The sequence below is a fragment of the Tachysurus vachellii genome, chromosome 14 (genome assembly GCF_030014155.1).
Source record: "Tachysurus vachellii isolate PV-2020 chromosome 14, HZAU_Pvac_v1, whole genome shotgun sequence".
NCBI lineage: Eukaryota > Metazoa > Chordata > Actinopteri > Siluriformes > Bagridae > Tachysurus > Tachysurus vachellii.
Window position 1 is genome coordinate 2928897 of NC_083473.1, and position 21150 is coordinate 2950046.

General features: G+C 39.0%; 2 protein-coding genes across 2 annotated transcripts in view; one reads left to right on the forward strand and one right to left on the reverse strand.

Annotated features, from left to right (window-relative positions):
- Window positions 1-15599, forward strand: part of LOC132857335 (collagen alpha-3(IX) chain-like) — a 29975-nt gene extending 14376 nt beyond the window's left edge. Inside the window, exons 9-37 of the mRNA XM_060887306.1 lie at window positions 145-216; window positions 972-1025; window positions 1117-1152; window positions 1254-1277; window positions 1413-1466; window positions 1756-1827; window positions 3313-3348; window positions 4095-4151; window positions 5134-5187; window positions 5278-5331; window positions 5428-5481; window positions 7250-7303; window positions 7556-7609; window positions 7993-8046; window positions 8170-8223; window positions 8361-8414; window positions 8568-8612; window positions 8873-8926; window positions 9298-9351; window positions 9586-9639; window positions 9736-9807; window positions 10638-10673; window positions 10782-10826; window positions 10969-11001; window positions 11336-11482; window positions 13164-13218; window positions 13354-13548; window positions 13656-13733; window positions 15348-15599. Of these exons, the coding sequence (XP_060743289.1) occupies window positions 145-216; window positions 972-1025; window positions 1117-1152; window positions 1254-1277; window positions 1413-1466; window positions 1756-1827; window positions 3313-3348; window positions 4095-4151; window positions 5134-5187; window positions 5278-5331; window positions 5428-5481; window positions 7250-7303; window positions 7556-7609; window positions 7993-8046; window positions 8170-8223; window positions 8361-8414; window positions 8568-8612; window positions 8873-8926; window positions 9298-9351; window positions 9586-9639; window positions 9736-9807; window positions 10638-10673; window positions 10782-10826; window positions 10969-11001; window positions 11336-11482; window positions 13164-13218; window positions 13354-13548; window positions 13656-13733; window positions 15348-15547 (1905 nt within the window). The 3' untranslated portion in view covers window positions 15548-15599. The remainder of the gene's footprint in view (window positions 1-144; window positions 217-971; window positions 1026-1116; window positions 1153-1253; window positions 1278-1412; window positions 1467-1755; window positions 1828-3312; window positions 3349-4094; window positions 4152-5133; window positions 5188-5277; window positions 5332-5427; window positions 5482-7249; window positions 7304-7555; window positions 7610-7992; window positions 8047-8169; window positions 8224-8360; window positions 8415-8567; window positions 8613-8872; window positions 8927-9297; window positions 9352-9585; window positions 9640-9735; window positions 9808-10637; window positions 10674-10781; window positions 10827-10968; window positions 11002-11335; window positions 11483-13163; window positions 13219-13353; window positions 13549-13655; window positions 13734-15347) is intronic.
- A 3225-nt stretch (window positions 15600-18824) lies between these two features.
- Window positions 18825-21150, reverse strand: part of col22a1 (collagen, type XXII, alpha 1) — a 61500-nt gene continuing 59174 nt past the window's right edge. The window contains exons 61-65 of the mRNA XM_060886750.1: window positions 20858-21037; window positions 20717-20783; window positions 19703-19885; window positions 19468-19545; window positions 18825-19268 (exon numbers count right to left, since the gene is read on the reverse strand). Of these exons, the coding sequence (XP_060742733.1) occupies window positions 19075-19268; window positions 19468-19545; window positions 19703-19885; window positions 20717-20783; window positions 20858-21037 (702 nt within the window). The 3' untranslated portion in view covers window positions 18825-19074. The remainder of the gene's footprint in view (window positions 19269-19467; window positions 19546-19702; window positions 19886-20716; window positions 20784-20857; window positions 21038-21150) is intronic.

Consider the following 21150-nt stretch of genomic DNA (forward strand, 5'->3'; position numbering starts at 1 on the left):
GTGCAGAGGGGAGATGAGTGTGGAGATAATTGATTTAGCATTGAGCGGCCATGCTGAAGCGTATCTAAGCAACGACAGAGGCTAATGCTGCACTCTGATAAAGCTGTTTCTATTCCGGTGTGTGTGTGTGTGTGTGTGTCTTAGGGCAGTAAAGGGGAAAAGGGTGAGATTGGTCTGCCAGGACAGAGAGGACTACAGGGACTTCCAGGACCCAGTGTAAGTACCAAGATGCTATCACTGACCACACTGTGTGTGTTTGTGTGTGTGTTTTTAACGAGCTTTTTCCAACTCTGTGCTCTAATTAATTTATGTGTGCCTGAGGGGAGGAGCTTATTCAATTATCTGTGCTCTGAGTGGTAGAAATTATTCAGTTGTGTGCTGTTCGGGGGCGGGGCATTTAGCTTACTCAATTAGGTGTGCTGTGAGAGTTTGAGCTTATTTAATCATTTGTACTGTGAGGGGCGGAGCTTATTCAATTATGTGCACTGTGAGGGGCGGAGCTTATTCAACTATATGTATTGAGAGGGATGGAGCTTATTGAATTATGTTTACTGTAAGAGGTGGAGCTTATTTACATTAACATTTACAGCATTTGGCAGCATTTAGCTTATTTAATTATGTGTACTGTGAGGGGCAGAGCATATTCAACTATGTGTACTGTGAGGGGTGGGGCTTATTTGATGTGTACTGTGAGGGGTGGAGCTTATTCAATCATGTGTACTGTGAGGGGTGAAGCGTATTCAATAGTGTTCTGTGAGATAAATTATTTAAATTGTGTATGCATTGAAGGGTGTGGCTTATTTAATTATCTAATTATGTTAATATTATGTATTTCTTTCTATGAGTTTTAGTTTTAGGTCTCTGAGGCTGAATCGTCTCTGATGATGTGGCCTGGTCTACTCATGAAACTTTAATAAGTCCTTTAGTCTTACTATATGAAGTGTGAATGATTTTTTCCTTGTTCTCCGCAGGGGCCGATGGGGCCCATGGGGCCCATGGGACCGAGAGGACCAGTGGGAGAAAGAGTAAGTTAATCTTTTAAAATGCTTAAATGTGTCTTCACACACTTTTTAGTTGACAGTGCTCATTTCTCTAACTTCTGATTTCTGCCTTTAGGGTCTGCAGGGTTTCCCAGGTCCAGCTGGACCACCTGTAAGTTCTCGAAGTTCTTGTTCTCACGCATCTTAAAATGAAAAATAATCTTTAGTGTATGATTATAATATGTTTATATGTGTGTTCACGTCTCTGTGTAGGGACCTGAGACCACTGGACCTCCTGTATGTAGACCAGCTGTTCTGCTATATTACTTTTCTTTTTTTAAAATACAACATCTCAAATAAATACTTCCATAAAAATAAATGAATTCATTCATTAATTAATTGTCTTACTACTTGTTTTCCTTCTTTCCTCAGGGACCTCCAGGCAAACCTGGTATCCCAGGAGACGAGGGCAACATTGGACCTGAGGTCAACCACTTTTCCTTATCATGTGTTCATTACCAGTTATTAATAATAAATAGATTTATTTAGGTTGTATTATCTTCAGAGAATTTGAACACATTATAGATACAGTATGTAGTATATAGTTTATATTAGATATCTAAAGGACAGAGGCTGGATATCTTAAAGAAATACACTGGATGAGTGATTATAGTTATATATCATGGTATATTATTTGTACTGTTGTTACATACAGATGGTTTGGTACATGTGCTGTATAATTATTTAAGTATTATATTATCTGCTATTCCCACAGGGCCCATCTGGTCCCAGAGGATCCACAGGACTTCCAGGACCTCCAGGCCCACCCGGACCCCCTGGCCCAGCCGTAAGGACTCAGTACAGCACGCTGAAATCATGCCTGTCAAACACCTTGTTAATGCAGTGCCTCTTGGACATCGATATTTTAGATATACTTCACATATTTTTTCTGTACTCTGTTAGAGATTAAAGACCTGCTGAAACAGCAGGAGTGTTCCTGAGTGTGCACTGAGATAATAATCAAACTTAAACAGAATAAGGTTTTACAGCCTTTAACACACTCTGTCCGGCTTATCAGTTAAGGAAAGTGATGAATCAGGTGAACGTGTTAAACTGTTTTGTACACTGGACTTAGAATCCTTGTATCACTCAGTAAACTAACACTGTGTGTGTGTGTGTGTGTGTGTGTGTGTGTGTGTGTGTGTGTGTTTGTGTGTTTGTGGGTATATATATATGTGTTTTTTTGTGTGTAGCATCATAGCTATAGCTATAGTTCTGTGCACATAGCTATGCACAGAACTCATAGCACATAAAACATAGTAACTAATTTTGGAGTTTTACAAGTATTTCTAGCAAAATTTTTAATTATTATCATTTCATTAAAATAACAATTGTAATATTATTTTGTTGAATATTAAAAAATATTAAATTCATATAAGATTCAAATTTATTAAAAATATTGTTATTGTACCTTTAATCTTTACAGACTGTAACTTTATTCTTTAGTCTGACCTCTAATCTTTACAGTCTTTCACTTTAATCTTTACAGACTGTCACTTTAATCTTTAGTCTTTCACTTTAATCTTTAGTCTTTCACTTTAATCTTTACAGACTGTCACTTTAATCTTTACAGACTGTCACTTTAATCTTTACAGACTGTCACTTTAATCTTTACAGTCTGTTATTTTAATCTTTACAGACTGTCACTTTAATCTTTACAGACTGTCACTTTAATCTTTACAGTCTGTTATTTTAATCTTTACAGACTGTCACTTTAATCTTTACAGTCTGTCACTTTAATCTTTACAGTCTATTTTAATCTTCACAGACTGTCACTTTATCTTTACAGTCTGCACCTTTAATCTTTACAGAATGTTACTTTAATCTTTACAGTCTTTCACTTTAATCTTTACAGACTGTCACTTTATCTTTACAGTCTGTTATTTTAATCTTTACAGACTGTCACTTTAATCTTTACAGTCTGTCACTTTAATCTTTACAGGCTGTAACTTTCATCTTTACAGTCTGCACCTTTAATCTTTACAGAATGTTACTTTAATCTTTACAGACTGTCACCTTAATCTGTACAGTCTGCACCTTTCATCTTTACAGTCTGTCATTTTAATCAGGGTGAGGTAAACTATATAATATCTATCTATCTATCTATCTATATATCTATATATATCTATATATCTATATATCTATATATCTATATCTATATATATATATATATATATATATATATATATATATATATATATATATATATATATATATATATATAATGTGTGTGTGTGAGATCTGCACTGTTGTAACCTTGTTGTGTTTGCAGGGGGTCGGTGGGAATCCTGAAGGAAGCGGTGAGACTGTGAGTGCTGCTCTTCATCAACCGATCTTCACTTTATATATTTTTATCTAAATATTGTTGCCGAGTTTCCTTCTGAAGGCAGTTGTATTTGCTTCAGTACTTCACTGTTGTTATTTCACTCAAACATCACCACATTATTATAGATAGTGTTCTTCAATGTGTTTCACATCCTAAGATTTTCTGATCTGCTCCAGGATTTTATATATATCTATCTCACATGCCTCCCTGGGAGTTCTAGATGTGATTTACTTTCTTTTTCTTGTATTTTTGAAGTCCTGCCTATACAAAGGTTTCTTTCAAAACAGCTACATCATAATCCTATGTACATATTATTAGCTAAACTACTAGCTAGGATGCTATTACTTGATTGACTGAGGAAAAATTGTTGTAGCTAATTGATAATTAGCTAGTTGAGTGCAGACACGCTGCAATCTGAGATATTTACAGGACTATAGCTTCCTCAGGACTGCACTACAATGCTGCCTGGCTGGAGCTGCCTTCCAGATGCAGCACAGAGATGGCTGATAAAATATGTATTTATTTACAGATTTGAACTGTTCTGTGTGTGTGTGTGTGTGTGTGTGTGTGTGTATGTGTGTGTGGGGGCTTTTAAAAGCTCAGTGAGCTGTGGATATGAAGAGAAGTGCCTTTCAGTGTTTGTCTGTTCTTGTAACGTCTTTCCCTGGAAAAGAAAACTGATGTGTGTACGTGTGTGTGTGTGTGTGTGTGTGTGTGTGTGTCTGCAGTGTCAGGCTATGTGCCCTGCCGGACCTCAGGGACTTCCAGGCCTGCCAGGCTTGAAGGTATGTCTTTCGGAGAAATAACCTGTCTCACTGATGATACAGATGTAAGAGTCTCTTTTCTGTTGTTGAGGTGGATGTCAGTGATACACAAATGAATAAAACACTAAGTATGAAAATGAACTGAGGTCAGAGGATCGGGGTTTAGTGTTAAGCTTATGGAGTTAGGGTTAGTGCTAAGATTTGGGGTTTAGATAAGGGGTTAGGGTTTATGGTTAGGGTTTGTGGTTAGTGTATAAACACTAGGGCTTAGGGATAGAGTCTTAGGGGTTAGGGGTTAGAGGTTAATGTGTAGAATCGGGGTTAGGGTTGGAGTTAGAGTTTTTGGTTAGGGGTTAGTGTGTTGGGTCATGGTCAGTGTTTAGGGTTAGGGTTTTGGGTTGTGGTTAGTGTGTAGGGTCATGGTTGGGGTTAGGGTTTTGGGTTAGGGGTTAGTGTGTAGGGTTATGGTCCGTGTTTGGGGTTAGGGGTTAATGTGTAGGGTCATGGTTGGGGTTAGGGCTTTTGGTTAGGGGTTAGTGTGTTTGGTCTTGGTCAGTGTTTAGGGTTAGGGGTTTGGGTTTTGGTTAGTGTGTAGGGTCATGGTTGGGGTTAGGGGTTAGTTTGTAGGGTCATGGTTGGGGTTAGGGTTTTGGTTAGGGGTTAGTGTGTAGGGTCATGGTCAGTATTTAGGGTTAGGGGTTCATGTGTAGGGTCATGGTTAGGGTTAGAGTTTTGGGTTAGGGGTTAGTGTGTAGGGTCATGGTCAGTGTTTAGGGTTAGGGTTTTGGGTTGGGGTTAGTGTGTAGGGTCATGGTCAGTATTTAAGTTAGTGGTTAGTGTGTAGGCTCATGGTTAGGGTTTTGGGTTGGGGTTAGTGTGTAGGGTCATGGTCAGTATTTAGGGTTAGGGGTTAGTGTGTAGGGTCATGGTTAGGGTTGGGGTTAGTGTGTAGGGTCATGGCCAGCTTGTTTGAGGTGATAAAGATGTTATTATCTGTGCTCAGGGACACAGAGGTCTCCCTGGAGTGGACGGACTGCCAGGTGTCTCAGGTGAAAAGGTAAAACACGACATCTCACACAACTGAGCAGAAATGATCAATTCTTATCCTAATCTTCTGAATTCTAAGCGGAATATGTTTGATTGACAGGGAGATCGAGGTGCTGTAGGAGAACCCGGGCCCCAAGGACGTCCAGGAGACGAGGTAGGAAGATTGTTGGGTTCTTTTTAATCTATAAACATCTGGGTATTTTTATCCTGGAGCATCATTAATATTTTTCTAAATTTTCTAACCTTTCAGGGTCTGAGAGGGCCGATCGGTTACCCTGGAGAACACGGCGATAAGGGAGATCGGGTAAGGAGAACTCCATGAGTTCATTCAGTGTTTAAAGATGCTGTCGTGAGTTCAGAGGAAATTTGATTAGAAGTGAAGTAAAAATGTGCTGTAACTGTTCTGTAAAAAATAATTCATCACTGAAGCCCTTTGTAATAGAATATTATATAATTAAGTCTTTAATCAAACCAATTCACGTATTAATGTTTAATTAATACACTACACACATCATTGTTTCTCAAAGTTTATTCACTGCAGAGGTCATAATCTATTCTATTCTGTTGACCTATAATTCTGTTCTGTTTTTCTTGTTTTCTGCACTCTACTATTTTGTTTTATTTTATTCTTTTTTATTGTTTTATCCTTTTATTTTCCTTACAGTTGTTATATTCCATTCTTTCTTTTTTTCGCAAAATTTAATTGTTTTCTATTGTTACATTCATTTGCATGTTAAATTCTATTCTATTTTATTCTGTCCTGTCTTGTTACATTCTGTTGTCTTTGTGTTTTTTTTTTTTTACTGTGAGAATTTATTAGAATTATACTCTATAATTCTCCTATAAATTGAATTTTATTTTATTATATATTTCATATTTGGATGTTTATTTTTTATTCTACTACATTCTCTGTTTTAGATTGTGTTCTATTTTTTGTATTATTTCTGCTCTATTTAATTGTATTCATTGTTCTATATTATTGAATTTATTTTATAATGCTTTATAGCTATTTAATTTTACTTCCTCTAGGTTTTTTTTTTTAAGAATTTAATTGATTTCCATTCTATTATAACCTCTCTGATCAAACTGAAATCAAAGTTAGCTATATATCTGAATTTGGGGGGGTTTCACATACTGTAAGTGATGATCCAGACCACTCAGTAAAATAAGGCAGCCAGAAAACAATCTCTTTGCTTAGAGTTATTTATATAAATCTCTCACCTACTTTTACCCTCATTACATATGATATCTCAGTGATATTCAGCATTACAATGTGACACAAGCCATTGAACAACATAGTTTAGGGAATTCCAGCAGAAAAACTAAAACAAACAAACAGTCTTATCTGGGTAGATGTCCAGTTTTTAAGAAGGCCAGCAACACTGATGGCAAAAGCAAAAATGTTCTTGCAAGGAATTGATGAGTTTATCTGTATTGTGTTGAGTCTTCAGAGTGCTTTACAGCATCTCCATCGCCATCTCCTCAAATAAAGATAACTGCATTCATCCAATCACCGTTTTAATCCATTGTCCATATTACGCTTTAAGCATGCAATGGGACTGACACAAAAGGCCCTTCTATAAATACAAAATAAATTCAATTACAAGTTTGTATTCATTAATAGTACACAAACAGTGCCAGAAATATAAGAGTCTTTCATATAAAGTCAAAGCATAACAGTAGAAATACTTACAATGGCAATAGAAACAACAGTTTCCCATCAAGAGGCCTTTCAGAAGCTAGCACAAACCCTGGTAAACCACAAACTCAGGTGGAAGCCATTTTCTGAAGGTTGCCTCCTATAGGTAAGGAATGGAACAACTAGTAGCAGGCTAGACCTGTTACACTATTCTCTTGGGTGTTTAAGTATGTACATATTCGTGTTTTATCAATGTTTCATTTTATTCTATTCAAATTTATTCTATAATATTCCATTTTCCTGCAACTCTATTTTACACTTAATTCATGCTCGATAGTAAATATGTTGAACATGTGATGGAAAAGGAGTCTGCTTCAGATGTCCATGTCATGACTGATGTTTTTCTCTCCACCATCTCGTCTCATCTCTGCAGGGTCCTCCAGGATTTAATGGCATTCCCGGACCCACAGGACCTCCAGGATCTCCGGTACACATCCACTACCTTTGTTATATCGTCACTTTCTATAAAATGACCTCTCATGTTAGCATTTAGCCCTGAGGTTTTATAGTGTATTGATGTACACGATAAACTGCTGTCTTCTGTGTCTTCTACACACAGATGCTTTAGACAGAAGCATTCAGTATTATATTTGTGGTGTTTAGTCAGTGAGAAATGAAGCATGATGATGAACAGTGTTGGGATACTGAAAATGTGTGTGTGTATGTGTGTGTGTAACAGGGTGTGGAAGGTATCCGAGGACGCGATGGACCACAGGGGCCTAAGGGTGATGAGGTAAAAACAGAAAATAGAAGTAAAAAATGTATTTATTGGATTTTAGGACATGCTGCTGAACGTCAGGTTGGTAACTCCACATGGGAGGAACTTCATCACACCACCATGTCACTTATTATTTATCTCTTAACCTTCTCAAACAGAATGTGTTAATTAATTAATTAATTAATTGTTGAATTATTTCTTTCTCAAGATTTGTTTATACAGTAAGAACAGAAACGGTTAAGTCTGTCATTGGCATAACCCTCATCATTGGTGTCATTGGTGCTACTGGCGTCACTGGTGTAATGTGTGTCATTACTGTGTCATTGGTGTTACCGGTTTTGTTGGTGTAACAAGTGTTATTCACTGGTTTCACTGGTGTAACTGGGTTGATGTTACAGGGTGTAGCGGGTCCCCCAGGTGCCACAGGTGCCAACGGTCCCAAAGGAGAAACTGTGAGTAAAATATCATCATCATTAGACCAATAATGTATTCATAATTATTGGAATGGCTATAATGAGTCCAAAAATTCCAACGGCGTGTGTTTGTATGTGTGTGTGTGCGTGTGTGTGTGGTAGGGTGATTCGGGCAGAAACGGACTGGATGGAGAACCGGGTCTTCCAGGTGAAAAGGTGTGTGTCACAATGACATCACAATGATGACACTGTTATTAATAAAGCATCATAGTCAATATCAGTAGGAATGTTATTTTTGTTAAATTGTGTTGTGTTGTGGTGTGTGTGTGTGTGTGTGTGTGTGTGTGTAACAGGGAGAACCTGGACTTCCTGGAGGTAGTGGAATCAGAGGCATCGTGGGGATCCCGGTACGTTCTGTGTGTGTGTGTGTGTGTGTGTGTGTGTGTGTGTGTGTGTGTGTGAGTGTGTGTGTGTGTGTGTGTGTGTGTGTGTGTGTGTGTGTGTGTGTGTGTGTGAGTGATCAAGTAAAATTTAATATTTATATTTTCGCCAAATTACAGGGTTTACCAGGAAAGCAAGGGATTATTGGACCTGTGGGTCAAAAGGTAAGCATCACTTGGGGACATTACAGGAAAAATAATCATTACACCACCCCTTCACCCCATCACCCTTTCTGTTTCTGCCCCGGTGTGGGTACTTGGTAAAGGAACTATTATTTGTTGTGAATATCATGCTGTAAAGGAGTTTCAGAGCTCTTTTATTCTTTAAAAGTTTCTTGAACTCTCTCTGTGTGTGTGTGTGTGTGTGTGTGTGTGTGTGTGTGTGTGTGTGTGTGTGTGTGTGTATGTGTGTGTGTGTGTTACAGGGTGAGATTGGAGTTGATGGTCCTGTAGGTCCACCTGGTCTTCCTGGTAAACCAGTAAGTTCCTCACACTGATCAGTTTAATTAGTGTACATGATAATTGACTGACTGATGGATGGATGGATGGATGGATGGATGGATGGATGGATGGATTGGAGGATGGATGAATTAGATGGATGGATGGATAAATAGATTAATGGATAAATTAATAATAGATAGATGGATTGATTGATGGATTGATAGATACAGTACATTATTGGATACACGGATGGATGAGTAATTTATAAAGATGGATAAATGAATGACTGGATGGATGGATGGAAGGTTAGAATGGATAGATGGATAAATTATTGAATAAATGGATGATTGGGAGGATGGATGGATGGATTGATGGATGGATGTAACTGAGTGGTCTATCACTGTTCCAGGGAGAACAGGGAGCTCCTGGAGAAGACGGGATCCCAGGAGTTAAAGGAGCCACTGTGTGTAAACACCTTCAGCACTTTGTTCAGCTCATACATGACAAAAATATTATAAAAATAATCTAAAATAAAAACAAAGCTGTGACTTTTAATATTTTAATATTGAGTTCATTTGATTATTTTTATGAGAGAATTTTGTTCAGCTGAACGAATCTCTCTCATAAATATTAATCATGCCCTGAGGACAATGTTGGAGCTGTTGTAATAAACACTGGATGTTGTATTTTTCCACAGGGTGAACCGGGGAAGCCGGGACCGATCGGTCTGACAGGACTACAGGGAATCCCGGTCAGTCGCATCACACTACATTATGATCAACAGAAACGTGGGATACAGTGTGAGATATTTACACACAGGTGATGACGAGGTTGTTATCATCCACAGGGTGACAAAGGAGAACGTGGGGTCATGGGTCCTCGTGGGATCAAAGGTCACACAGGTCACAAAGGAGATCAGGTGAGAGCTGGCACTGACAAGTGATACTGACAGACTGACAGACTGACAGACAGACAGATAAACAAACAAACAGACAGACAGACAGATAAACAAACAGACAGGCAGGCAGACAGACAGATAAACAAACAGAAAGACAGACAGACAGACAGACAAACAAACAGACAGACAGACAGATAAACAAACAGACAGACAGACAGACAGACAGACAGATAAACAGACAGGCAGGCAGACAGACAGATAAACAGAGAGACAAAAACACAATCAAAACAGACAGTGAGACCAACAGACAGACAGAGAGATAAACCTACAGACAGGTAGACAGACAGACAGACAAACAGATAAACAGACAGACAGGCAGACATGCATACGAGTAGATACACAGACAGACAGACAGACAGACAAATAAAATAGAAGGAAATCACAAACATATATAGAAAAATGGGGAGAATTGGGAATTGGAGGACTGTGGAGAGAGTCAGAGAAAGAGAGAGAGAGAGAGAGAGAGAGAGAGAGAGAGAGAGAGAGAGAGAGAGAGAGAGAGAGAGAGAGAATGACAGAGAGAGAGACAAAGAGAGAGACAGAGAGAGAGAGAGAGAGAGAGAGAGAGAGAGAGAATGACAGAGAGAGAGACAAAGAGAGAGACGAAGAGAGAGACAGAGAGAGAGAGAGAAAGACAGAGAGAGAGAAAGACAGAGAGAGAGAGAGAGACAAAGAGAGAGACATTTATTAAAAGTTTTATTTTACAACAATGAAAATCAATTGTTATTTGCTTTTGTGTGTGTGTGTGTGTGTGTGTGTGTGTGTGTGTGTGTGTGTGTGTGTTATTACAGGGTGCTGTAGGTCCACTTGGTCCGAAAGGAAGTGAGGTCAGTGAAATACAGAACACAACACCTAAATAAATGAATCATTTTAGTGTTAATGTAAATAGATAATAAAGTAACACTATATTATGATTATGATTGTTTACTCCACAGGGAGCTCCAGGTATCCCTGGCTTTACAGGAGGTAAAGGTGACCAGGTACAGCTATTTATTAATTAATTAATTTATTTATTTATTTATTTAATACATACTGCAATCTAATTTCATGAGGTTAGAACAGTTCAGACTTTGGCTTTAATTTGAGGATTTTTCTTGTTTTTTCCTTACTTTACTCATACAGGGTCCTCCAGGCATTCCTGGAATCAAGGGAGATGTATGTACAAATACACAACACACACACACACACCCACACACACACACAGATTGTTTACTCAGACTGCAGGGGGCAAATATTACACACTGCTCCTTTAATCATATAAGTCAAAATGACCAGCAGGAAGATCTTAACAAAAAACTGACCCACTTTTAAAAACAACCTTTACTACATATATGAGAAACCCACAGACTCATACTATTACATAACAGACCATATTTAAATTAATAAATAATATTTTATATTTTGTTCTTAAATAACCAGAAATTAAGAAAGGAAAATGAAAGTAAAATATTATAAACTATTTGGAATAACATCGCTTTCTTTCCTGCAGCGAGGAGAGAAAGGACAGAGAGGAGCGACTGGTGCTGAAGGACGTCCAGGACAGCCGGGACACGAGGGAGTCGCCGGACCTCAGGGAGCACCGGGTCTGGAGGGGGACAGAGGAATAGCAGGACCACCGGGACCACGAGGATTTCCTGTACACACACTTCTCTTAGACTAAACACTAAGATCTGAATGGTGAAATAATAAAAATTGAAAACTAACAAACAAACAAAATCCACCAAGGAGTGGAGCATTAACGTCAGGGTCTGTTAGTCATGAAGAAATAATAATAATAATAATAATAATAATAATAATAATAATAATAATAATAATAATAATAATAATAATCTTTATTAAATTGTTTGTTTGTTTGTTTGTTTGTTTTTCTGAATTAGAATCAGAATATTTTATTACTCCCCAGAGGGAAATTGGGTTAGTTACTGAAGCTCCAAGTCACCAGAATGAAAATACATATATATATAACAGTAAAGGTGTATTGCTTCACATGATGTTGCACAGTGGAGTTATACAGTCTGATGGACAGGTAGGAGGGATTTCCTGTCCCAATGGATCTATTCCTGTATCCAGGACGTCATGTAGAAAATGTGTTTCTGTAGCTAGTTTCTACAGCCGTAGATTCCAGCTCCACTCCCACAACATCACCGGTCTTATGGATAAGTTTGTTCAGTCTGTTTGCATCAGCTGCCTTCAGTCCGCTGCCCCAGCATGCAACAGCACAAGAGATAGCACTGGCTACCACACACTCATAGAACATCTTCAGCATCATGTTGCAGATGTTGAAGGACCTCAGCCTCCTCAGAAATGCCTCCTAGAGATGGTCCTGGTCCTTCTTGTAGACAGCTTCAGAGTTCTTAGTCCAGTCCAGTTTATTATTAATGCGAACTCCCAGGCAATTGTAATCCTCTACCATTTCCACAGAGACCCCATGGATGGAATCAGGGGTCATAGGTGCCTTAGTCCTCCTCAGGTCAACCACTAGCCCCTTTGTTTTTGTCACATTGAGCTGTAGATGGTTCTGCTCACACCATATGACAAGATTATCCTCTGTAGACCTGTACTCGGTCTCCTCACCACCACTTATACAGCCAAGTATAGCTGAGTCATCAGAAAATGCCTGAAGGTGTCAGAACTCAGTTACAGTATCTGAAGTCTGCAGTGTACAAGGTGAAGAGGAAAGGAGACAGAACAGTCCACTGTGGTACTCCGGAGCTCCAAATTACTCTGTCTGACACACAGTGCTGCAAGTGTACATACGTACAGTGGTCTGCCAGTCAGGTAGTTAACAATACAATGTGGGGATGTGGTAGCTCAGTGGTTAAGGTGTTGGGCTACTGATCAGAAGGTCATGGGATTTCGAACCCCAGGTCCACCAAGCTGCCACTGCTGGGCCCCTGAGCAAGGCCCTTAACCCTCAGTTGTAAGTCACTCTGGATAAGGGTGTCTGCTAAATGCCGTAAATGTAAACAATCCAGGACACGAGGGAAGGATCCACCTGCATCGCTGTCAGTGTTTTTACCCAGTAGAGCAGGACAAATGTTTGTTTGTTTGTTTGTTTGTTTAGTTGTTTGTACATTCAAATGTTTGCATTATCTAACAAATGAATGCAACACATATGTTTGCCTGCTTATAATTTATTCATTTACATTTTCATTCATTCATTTGTTAGATAAAGCAAACTTTTGAATGAACCAATACTGTATCAAGGAAAAAAGAAATTCACATTATTATTCTGGATCATTTCATATCATATCAATATAAATGGTTATTTATTATTAGATGTACAGGAAGTGAATATTTCTGATTGTTTTCTTTAGGGTCCCAAACTGAGCGATGAGAAGATTCGTCAGATTTGCTCAGCTGTGGTTGAAGGTGAATTCTTTTCCTCTTTTATATAATCATATTTAGAATGAAGTTATAATTTAGGTTTATTAGGTTTATTATTATGTTTTCTGTGTTCTAGGTTTCTCTCTATATTTTTATTGTTCTTTTTTTATCCTTTTACAGAACATCTGGATGCTTACAAGAAACAACTGGCAAAGAAGCCACTGCCCATCGCGGCCCCCGGGGCCCCTGGGCCTGCGGGTCCTCCAGGACCTCCGGGACCTTCTGGATCTGCTGGAGGAGCCGGACCGATGGGGCCTCCAGGCCCTCAGGGGCCTCCAGGTTTCTACGGCTTACCTGGAAAACAAGGACCTAAAGGTACTGTGACACTCAGACAGAAACCAGAAAAAAAATGAGATTTGACTGAAATTTATTACTCTGTGTGTGTGTGTGTGTGTGTGTGTGTGTGTATATGTGTGTGTTAGGTGACTCTGGGCTAAAAGGAGACAAAGGAGATAATGGTGTTGGAGTCCGAGGACCTCCTGGAGAGCCAGGTGTTCAGGGTAAATCTATTTTACATTTAGTCATTTGTTAAACACAAGTGTGTGGATGTGGTGTTAGCTTTGAAGTTAATTAAATATTATTATTATTATTATTATTATTATTATTATTATTATTATTATTATTATTATATTATGGCATCTTTGATACATTCAAATGTTTACATGCTCAAATTGCTTTAAAAAGGTAAATAAAACCTTCCAAATGAAATTAAAGGATTCCAAGAAAAAAAAATCTTGAACAAAATAAGAGTAATTATAAAATGATTTTAACATAAACATTAAAATCCTATTAAAGAGGAGGGAAGATGACAAACATTCCAAAATAAAAAAAAAGGGAATTTGCAATAAAAATAATAAGAAGAATAAATTTCTATATATATATTCTGTGGAGAGAGAGAGAGAGAGAGAGAGAGAGAGAGAGAGAGAATAAATAAATTATAAATATAAAATATAAAAAAGCTACAGTGGCCGGGAAGTGTAAAACAAATTAACAAATCCGAAAACAAATTAACAAATCCGAAAACAAATTAACAAATCCAAGTACAAATTAACAAATCCGAAAACAAATTAACAAATCCGAAAACAAATTAACAAATTCGAAAACACATTAACAAATCCGAGTACAAATTAACAAATCCGAAAAAAATAATTAACAAATCCGAAAACAAATTAACAAATCCGAAAACACATTAACAAATCCGAAAACAAATTAACAAATCCGAAAACAAATTAACAAATCCGAGTACAAATTAACAAATCCGAAAACAAATTAACAAATCCGAAAACAAATTAACAAATCCGAAAACACAACGACATTTCAGACAACCTGGAAGCGGTTGGTATAGTTTGTGATTGGACAAGACACCTGTCACTCAAAGTATACATGAAGTTCGACAATCTGCCGCAGGGAAAAGTTGGAATGGATGGATGGAATGGATTACTGTGGATTAATTCTGTTATTTTCTTGAACGGAAAACTTTATTTAAACGGAGAACTTTACACATTACACATAAGAATCCATACCTGTATATCTTGAGTGACAGGTGTCTTGTCCAATGATAATGATAAGTTCCATTCAAAATTGATACACTACCGTTTCTGGGTTGTCTGACTTGTCGTTGTGTTTTGGGATTTGTTAATGTGTTTTGGGATTTGTTAATGTGTTTTGGGATTTGTTAATTTGTTTTGGGATTTTTTAATGTGTTTTGGGATTTGTTCATTTGTTTTGGGATTTGTTAATGTGTTTTCGGATTTGTTAATTTGTTTTCGGATTTATTAATTTGTTTTGGGATTTGTTAATGGGTTTTGGGATTTGTTAATTTGTTTTGGGATTTGTTAATTTGTTTTGGGATTTGTTAATGTGTTTTCGAATTTGTTAATGTGTTTTCTGATTTGTTAATGTGTTTTCGGATTTGTTAATTTGTTTTCGGATTTGTTAGTGTTTTGGGATTTGTTCATTTGTTTTGGGATTCGTTAATTTGTTTTGGGATTTGTTAATTTGTTTTCGAATTTGTTAATGTGTTTTGCACTTCTTGGCCACTGTAGAAAGCACAGAATTGTGGCCTCGTGTTCTTATGGCCAGCTGACACTGTGTTTGGTCTGGTTTGGTTGTAGGTCCTCCTGGGAAGTCTGGCATCGGTAAAGACGGTCAGAACGGAGCACGAGGAGAAGCAGGTACTCCGGGTATCCCAGGCACCCCAGGCAGTAGAGGACCTCCAGGTGCCCCGGGCATGTGCGACCCCTCAGACTGCTTTAGGCCTCAACCTCTTTACGTAATGAGTGGAAAAAAACCCATCAACATTAAAGGCCCGTGAACCTGATAGAAACCTTCATCCATCATCATCATCATCATTAATTTCTTCATCATCATCAATAGCGGCTGAGAGATTGGATCTGATCATCTTGATGAGACTCGGACCTTAACGTTATGACCCACGTTCCTGACAGCAGCAGCATGGAGATTCTTTCCCCAGTTCATTTCTGTGACTTGTACATACACACGAATAAACAAGGGCCAAACATTTTTATACAGGTTTTTTTTTTTTAATATATACATAAAACACAAGATGTGAATACATGATAGGATTGAAGACATAACGAACAACCGAACCTAAAGATTTAAAAGTGACGATCTGGAATCCTGAGTTTGTCTTAGGCACAGCAGAAACGTAGAAGTTGTGTGTGTTGTGTGGCAGTTTTGAGCAAACTATAAAAAGTGTCTTCAAGTTAACTTTACAATGTGATGGTGGATAATGTCAGTAAATGTACCAGAAGCTAAGCTACACTCCAAAAACACTCCAACACTTTGGTGCAACATCTGATACTGAGAGGCTGAAATAAAAATTCTCCACCAACAACAAACCTGTCAAGGTCTTGATATTTATTCATCCTTTTCACCAGTACCGTTCCAGTCAAGGGCGTAAGTTTGATTTTGACATTGGTGGGGACATCATTTATTTGACATTGGTGGGGACATCATTTATTTGACATTGGTGGGGACATCATTTATTTGACATTGGTGGGGACATCATTTATTTGACATTAGTGGGGACATCATTTCCCGTATTTTGTGCATAAAACTGTTGTTATAAGAATACTTTCTTACTCACATACCTGTAGCTGCATAATAACGTTGCATATTGCTTCATACAACGGAATCTAGCTGCAGCCTCCAACCTCAACACATTAGCGAGAAAGACAAAGCCAATCAAACAGCGGCGTGGGTTAGAGAGGCAGGACCTACAGTAAAAAAGGCAAAGGCCAATCCTTTTAGAGGGCTGAGTTACAGAGGCGGGATTCATTGCAGTGGTTAGCACGTTCGCCTCACACCTCCAGGGTTGGGGGTTCGATTCCCGCCTCCGCCTTGTGTGTGGAGTTTGCATGTTCTCCCCGTGCCTCGGGGGTTTCCTCCGGGTACTCCGGTTTCCTCCCCCGGTCCAAAGACATGCATGGTAGGTTGATTGGCATCTCTGGAAAATTGTCCGTAGTGTGTGATTGCGTGAGTGAATGAGAGTGTGTGTGTGTGCCCTGTGATGGGTTGGCACTCCGTCCAGGGTGTATCCTGCCTTGATGCCCGATGACGCCTGAGATAGGCACAGGCTCCCCGTGACCCGAGGTAGTTAGGATAAGCGGTAGAAAATGAGTGAGTGAGAGAGAACATGGAAATATCTTGAGCTCGTGGTAACCACAGACCTGATTTTAGATTCAAAACAGCCAAACAACACATTCTGAAAAAAAAAAGAAAACTGACTTTGGGACGATGGAACAGGAAGTGAAATTTTAGGACTCGTTCCTGCAGCACACTATGAAAATTATTGACAATATGCTGATACGCCACTCACACAGCCCCCGTTCCTCATAAACAGTTATTAAACTTATTAATATGAACGTCTCTACATGTCAGTATTAATCCCTGTGTCTACATCAACATGACAACGACACACTCTATAACATACTGTACCTGATCCACATTTTATTACAATATTATTATATTCCCTTCAAATACATACATATACAAAGTTATTGCTAATTTTAGCACCAATTAATCAGTATAAACAGGTCGACTTACTTTACCATGCACAAGTTAAAAGGCCTGAACTGGTAGCGCATTAAAATAATTTAACCCAACCTGCGATTGAGGCGAAGAATTATCAACGTTAACCCCCCCCAAAAAAAACAAAAAAAAACAAAGCTAATGTCACAACAACAAAATACCCATTACCCCCAGATGTGGAGCAAGCAGAGGAGGCGGGAAAACAAATACAACACGTTAACCTTGTTTAGAAATTGAGAAAGCACATAATTTACATAATTATGCAAATGTGTAATGAGCAAAGCTTGTTGAAACGCATCACATCGTTAGCGCTCGCTATTGTCCATCAGTGAGGATTAGATTGATCAGGCAAGCACTGACTTGTGCTGTGATTACAGTCGGATATCTGAGATATGAATAACATCTCCACGTTCAGGCGGTCTCTGTATGTCATTTTGTTTGAAGTCACACAAATAAAAACTAGCGACATAACGTAACATGGATTTATACAGTATCTGCATATATGCTGTGGGTGTAGATTAAATGACTAGTCAATATACTCTCAATACTAACGTCCTCATTACATTTTCTTTTTATTTGTAAAAAGAATCCTTTGTTCTTTTATAAGAATTAATATAAGTTTACTGTTATATTCAAATATACTGTACTGCATCTCAATTCAAAATGTGTCGGAAAATATGAAGGAGAAAGAAATGCAGTTCCACCCCAACACAGTACATGCCGATAATCAGAAAGTAGATTCAATCTGGAAAAGTCCTGGAGATACAATCAACAGCTATCAAAGTTAGATGGATAATTAGGTTTGGAAAGGATTATAGCCATCGTTTTTTGTCACATAAAAGAGGGCAGAAAAGAAGAAAATAATCTTCCAATAAGCATCATGGAGGTTGTGTTATTTTTGTTAGTGGAGAATTATTATCTCAAACAAAACTTTACAAGTCAATGCGCTTGTGCCATAAAATAAATCCTTTAATAAACCTAATACAAAAGTCACCATAAACGTCTGCACGACTATGTTAGTCATGATGGTGTAAAAAAGCGGAAAAGATCTTAAGCTCCTCTATAGAACAAATTAGAAGTGACAAACAAATCCAACTCGCTTACATGGGTAAAAAAATTGTGGCACCTGAAAAGTAGATTTGAAAATAATATTCGAAAAAAAATGATCAAAGCACAATTGTCTCGGTGCGACTCGCTAACGATCGGAGTGGCAATGTGCAAAAATTATATTCTGTGTTTTTCTTCCTCTGTTACACTTCCGACCAGCAAAAATCGATACAACTCCACAAGATAAATATCCTAGCTCGATAATTGCCCCACACACAGGCTCCAAAAAAAAGACTTTCTTAACGACGGATCAATTCTGCACACACCGATTGAAGAACTGAGTCTAATTTATCACCCTCAGTCTATCTGTCTGGTATTAGTAGAGACTCTCCACCTAAAGACTTTGCAGGTTGCATAAAAAAAAAAAAAAAAAAAAAAAAAAACACAGGATGATGTATCTTCTGAACAGAGAAATGCCCTGATCTAACAAAAAAAAAAAAAACAGCTACATGTTAAATTACTCACCTTTCGTAGCTTACAGTACAAACCCTTCCCATTCTCGCCAAGCGAACAAATTAGCCATAATATCTGACCGGCAGGACACACACGCATAAAACACACTCCCTAAAAAGTAGAAATGTCTCATCTCCCCCCAAACCGAAGCTCCCCGGATCGTGTCAGGAAAAGCTTTTGGTTCTGATAAGTTCATAAATAGTCCCCGGCACATGGCGAGCTGTAGGTTTAGGTTCCCTTGATGTTTTTCGTGTGAGGTCGTGATGCCAGGCTGGCATAGTAGGCACACTGAGATGGGTCACACTGCCCCGGAGGTCCTGGTGGGCCAGGTTGTCCATGAGGACCTGGATGTCCAGGCTCACCCTGAGATCCAGTTGCTCCTGGAAGGCCATCTTTTCCATCTCCAGGCATTCCTGCTGGGCCTGGAGCAGAGAGAGACTTTACCTCAGAAAGCTCCATGTGTCATACTGGACTCAAACATCAACCAAGAGCACAAATGTGTATAAATATTTACAGAGGCCATACGTACACCCCCACCCCCATGAAGAGAATAAACTGAGACATAAATAAAAAATAAAAATTAAATTCCTGAAATAAATAAATAAATAAAGAGGGATTTACCCATGGGACCAGTTGAACCAGGCTCTCCTCTCTGTCCAACACCATTTTCTCCCTTCTCCCCTCTGGCACCTCTTTCACCTGTAAGTCAGCAATAAATGAGATCATAGTTAGACCTTGTTCATCAGTTTGTCCAATTTAACCAACAAACAAACAAACTATATTTCATGAAATGTAACTCGTATTTCCTTGCTGTAAAGTAAAGTTTACAACAACAAACAGCAAAGCTGTAAAGTACCTTTAGGACCTGATGGACCTCGAGGTCCTTCTGCTCCATTTTGACCTGGCATACCAGGCTCTCCAGGTAGACCTTGTCGTCCAGGTTGTCCTTCTTTTCCTGGTGGTCCAGGTGGACCAGGACGCCCAGCTGAGCTCTTTATGTGTGTCGGCTGAAATTGGGCCATGAGGTAAGCCATCTTAGCTGGGAATGCACAAATAACACACGGGGTTTAAAACACAGGGTCCTTCAATCTGTAGGTAACTTGAAAAGAACCCTCTGAGCTCCTTACTTTGGCCAAATTTTAGAGCATTTCAGTTATCCTGTTCAACTGAGTAGAGTTCCATGAATGTCTAAACAAACATAGTGGATGAAATTCCCATTCTGCCATAGTGGGTACTTACTGATCTTATAACCAACTGTCCTAGTCATGGTTTAAATAACTAGATGAATTCATTCATTCATCTTCTACCGCTTATCCGAACTACCTCGGGTGACGGGGAGCCTGTGCCTATCTCAGGCGTCATCGGGCATCAAGGCATCAAGGCAAGGATACACCCTGGACGGAGTGCCAACCCATTGCAGGGCACACACACTCACTCACGCAATCACACACTAGGGACAATTTTCCAGAGATGCCAATCAACCTACCATGCATGTCTTTGAACCGGGGGAGGAAACCCCCGAGGCACGGGGAGAACATGCAAACTCCACACACACAAGGTGGAGGTGGGAATCGAACCCCGACCCTGGAGGTGGAGGCGAACATGCTAACCACTAAGCCACCGTGCCACTAGCTAACATCATGACATCAAATTTGTACAGTGGAAGCTTGATAGCTACTAACCTGTATGAAACTACGGTCAAATTTGATAGATCTTTAGTTCTTGAAAAGAGATGAAATCTAGTTTATACAGTACTACAGTAAAACTTTCCCTCCTTTAAAATCAACTATAAAAGATTTGAACTTTCTCACACCTGGCTCACTAACAGGTTAACTCATTTCAATTTCAGTTTCCACATGATCAGTCTCACCTTGTAATTCTTTGGCAAGTTCCTCTTGAATTAATCTGCGTATCGATTCCAGAGATGGAGTTTCTCCCTGAACAAACAACAAAGCCACATTAATCCCAGTTTCACTTATCCATGGAGCATCCACTGTGTCTAACAGCTCACCCTCTGTCCTGGAAGACCAGGCTGGCCAGGAGGTCCTGGGGGTCCAGAGGCTCCCAACTCTCCAGGAGGCCCAGACATTCCCATCATGCCTGTGTGACCCTTCCTCCCTGCAGGTCCTGGAATTCCAGGCATTCCAGGTTCTCCAGTGGGGCCTTTGTCACCTTTTATGCCATTGTCACCCTACAGGAGAGAAGAACTTTACGTGTTCTTGTAGGATTTAAATCTGGATGGTCATGTGGTCCAATCAACAGTGCCTAAACCAACTGCTCTTTAATCATGTGGTCCAATCAACA